This window comes from Durio zibethinus, unplaced genomic scaffold (genome assembly GCF_047325235.1).
Source record: "Durio zibethinus cultivar Kanyao isolate XHJ-2024 unplaced genomic scaffold, ASM4732523v1 HiC_scaffold_131, whole genome shotgun sequence".
Lineage (NCBI taxonomy): Eukaryota > Viridiplantae > Streptophyta > Magnoliopsida > Malvales > Malvaceae > Durio > Durio zibethinus.
Window position 1 is genome coordinate 46,941 of NW_028322754.1, and position 3,027 is coordinate 49,967.

General features: G+C 34.4%; 1 protein-coding gene across 1 annotated transcript; it reads left to right on the forward strand.

Annotated features, from left to right (window-relative positions):
* Positions 1 to 264: 264 nt before the first annotated feature.
* LOC149509662 (cytochrome b6) lies at positions 265 to 2,375 on the forward strand. Its single transcript, XM_089757681.1, has 2 exons — positions 265 to 666; positions 1,491 to 2,375. Exons 1-2 carry the CDS (start codon positions 661 to 663, stop codon positions 2,130 to 2,132), a joined length of 648 nt encoding a protein of 215 aa, XP_089613807.1. The 5' UTR covers positions 265 to 660; the 3' UTR covers positions 2,133 to 2,375.
* Positions 2,376 to 3,027: the final 652 nt, after the last annotated feature.

The following is a 3,027-nucleotide window of genomic DNA, read 5'->3' on the forward strand; positions in this document are numbered from 1 at the left end:
GGGAGGCTCATTACTTCAATTAGTCCCCGTGTTCCTCGAATGGATCCCTTAATTGTTGAGAGGGTTGCCCAAAGGCAGTATATAAGGCGTACCCAGTAAAACTTACAAGTAAACCAGATATAGAGATGGCGACTAAAGTTGCTGTTTCCATTATTATATAATTATATAAATAATATATATAAATATAAATATAAATAATATAAATATAAATATAATTTCAAGATCACAATGGATCTATGATAAGATCGTTTATTTACAGCGGAATGATATACAAAGTCAACAGATCTCACTGAATACAAAATAAGATTTATGGCTACACAAACCGTTGAGGGTAGTTCTAGATCTGGTCCAAGACGAACTGTTGTAGGGGATTTTTTGAAACCATTGAATTCGGAATATGGTAAAGTAGCTCCTGGATGGGGAACGACTCCTTTGATGGGTGTCGCAATGGCTTTATTTTCGATATTCTTATCTATTATTTTGGAGATTTATAATTCTTCCGTTTTACTGGATGGAATTTCGCTGAATTAGATTCACAAGAACCACGAAGCCTCGCTTTTCAATACAAAAAGTGAAACTTTTAGTTCTCGGATTTTTTTTAGCCCATTCTATTTTGGTAGTTCGACCGCGAAATTTTTTTTGTTTCTGTATTTCCGGAATATGAGTGTGTGACTTGTTATAATTGATCCTATTGATAGTACAGAAAATGGGTCTGTCCTCTTGATCGAGATAGTTTTATCCCGTCGGATAGCCATTCTAGTATCTGGAGCACGGAATATATGAAATGGATCACGAAGTATTCGAACTATGATTCATACTTAATATTCAAACCTCGCGGCCGGACTCAAAAAAAAAAAAAATTTTCAAAGAAAGAGGTTTTTTATTTATAAATCGAGAAATTTTTTCTTCTTTCAAACTCTCATTTAGTTTATGCTTATTTTGATCAAAGGACAAACCTTTCTTTTCTTTGTATTTTTATTTATTATATCTATTCTATTCATTGAATAAGTGATGATCCAATAATTCTTACTCAAAGAATCTTTGGACTTAGTTTGAAGGTTTTATTGAATCATCGCGGTTCTGGTATGAATCTGAAGTTTCAATTGATTCATAGGGTCTTAACAAGAGAATTCCTATTAAAAATAAAGAAAACAAGAATAAAGCCACATTCCATATAAATAACAAATCAAAGCAAAGAAAAAGAAAAGAAATAAGTAGGTAAATAGAAGATTCAAGAGGCCTGATCAACATAAAGACGAATGCGCCGACTTGATTTTTTGGCATTATAATTACAACTACAAAAAAGAGCTTTCGGATTTTTACTCTTTTGTGTCTTCAGATAAAATTGAATGAAAAGATTAAGAAGTTTCAAACTTTCTATTCCATATCCGTTTCAGCTATTATTTGGGTGTTTTTGTTTGAGCTGTACGAGATGAAATTCTCATATACGGTTCTCAGGGGGGGAGTCCTCTTGGTTTACCTATCTCAATAAAGTCTATGATTGGTTCGAAGAACGCCTCGAGATTCAGGCGATTGCAGATGATATAACTAGTAAATATGTTCCTCCTCATGTTAACATATTTTATTGTCTAGGAGGAATTACGCTTACTTGTTTTTTGGTACAAGTAGCTACAGGATTTGCTATGACTTTTTACTATCGTCCAACCGTTACTGAGGCTTTTACTTCTGTTCAATACATAATGACTGAAGCTAACTTTGGTTGGTTAATCCGATCAGTTCATCGATGGTCGGCAAGTATGATGGTCTTAATGATGATCCTGCACGTATTTCGTGTCTATCTCACTGGTGGTTTTAAAAAACCTCGCGAATTGACTTGGGTTACAGGCGTGGTTCTGGCTGTGTTGACTGCATCTTTTGGTGTAACAGGTTATTCCTTACCTTGGGACCAAATTGGTTATTGGGCAGTCAAAATCGTAACAGGCGTTCCGGAAGCTATTCCGGTAATAGGATCGCCTTTGGTAGAGTTATTGCGTGGAAGTGCTAGTGTGGGACAATCCACTTTGACCCGTTTTTATAGTTTACACACTTTTGTATTACCCCTTCTTACTGCTGTATTTATGTTAATGCATTTCCTAATGATACGTAAGCAAGGCATTTCTGGTCCTTTATAGAGAATATAGACCATAGCTATATTGTAACCAATCATTTATCTTATTACTTGCCAATCATTTATCTTATTACTTGGGGGAGGAACAATAGTATTTCATTGCTACAAATATGGATTGTTGAAAAAAAAAAAAAAATAAGACATGTATTTGGATATTTCCTTTCAACTCCACAATATTCTATTATTTATTTGATATGACATGAATAGTTGAAGGGAATTCCCCGAAGAGAAAATGGATTATGGGAGTGTGTGACTTGAACTATTGATTGGGCCATGCAGAAATATGCCTTTATCTGCTACATTGGAATTCACAACCAAATGTGTCTTTGTTCCAACCACCGTGTAAGCCCCATACAAAGGATAGGCTGGTTCGCTTGAAGAGAATCTTTTCTATGATCAGACCTGACGATGTCGTGTATGAACAGGGCTCCGTAAGATCCAGTAGAATAAGTGATTTGGCATAATGCAAATTAGATTTTATTTATTTATTTTTATTTTTTTTTTACTTTCTTATCTTAATAGTATGAAAATACATTCATTTCTTCTGCATCGACCCGATTTATTATTATTATACTATCGGAGTGAAACAAGGGATCTAAAGAAGAGCAAAGGCTAGACTATATTAGTAACAAGTAAATCCTTTGTATGTAAAAAATCTCGATATATTTTTGGGATAAAGGTGAATCGCAAGGCCTAAGACGACCCAGAAAGCACTTGATCACGATCAACTTTGTACGCCTACTTGGGTATTGAGCATTTACCTGTAAAAATGGCATTCCTTGGAATGTATAGTTGCAACTTCGTAAAATGGAATCAGGTAACTTTTTTCTTACATATGAAATCATTCATATATGTGTGGATAACATATAGATTCATTTTATATGTATCCGTTTGTATCC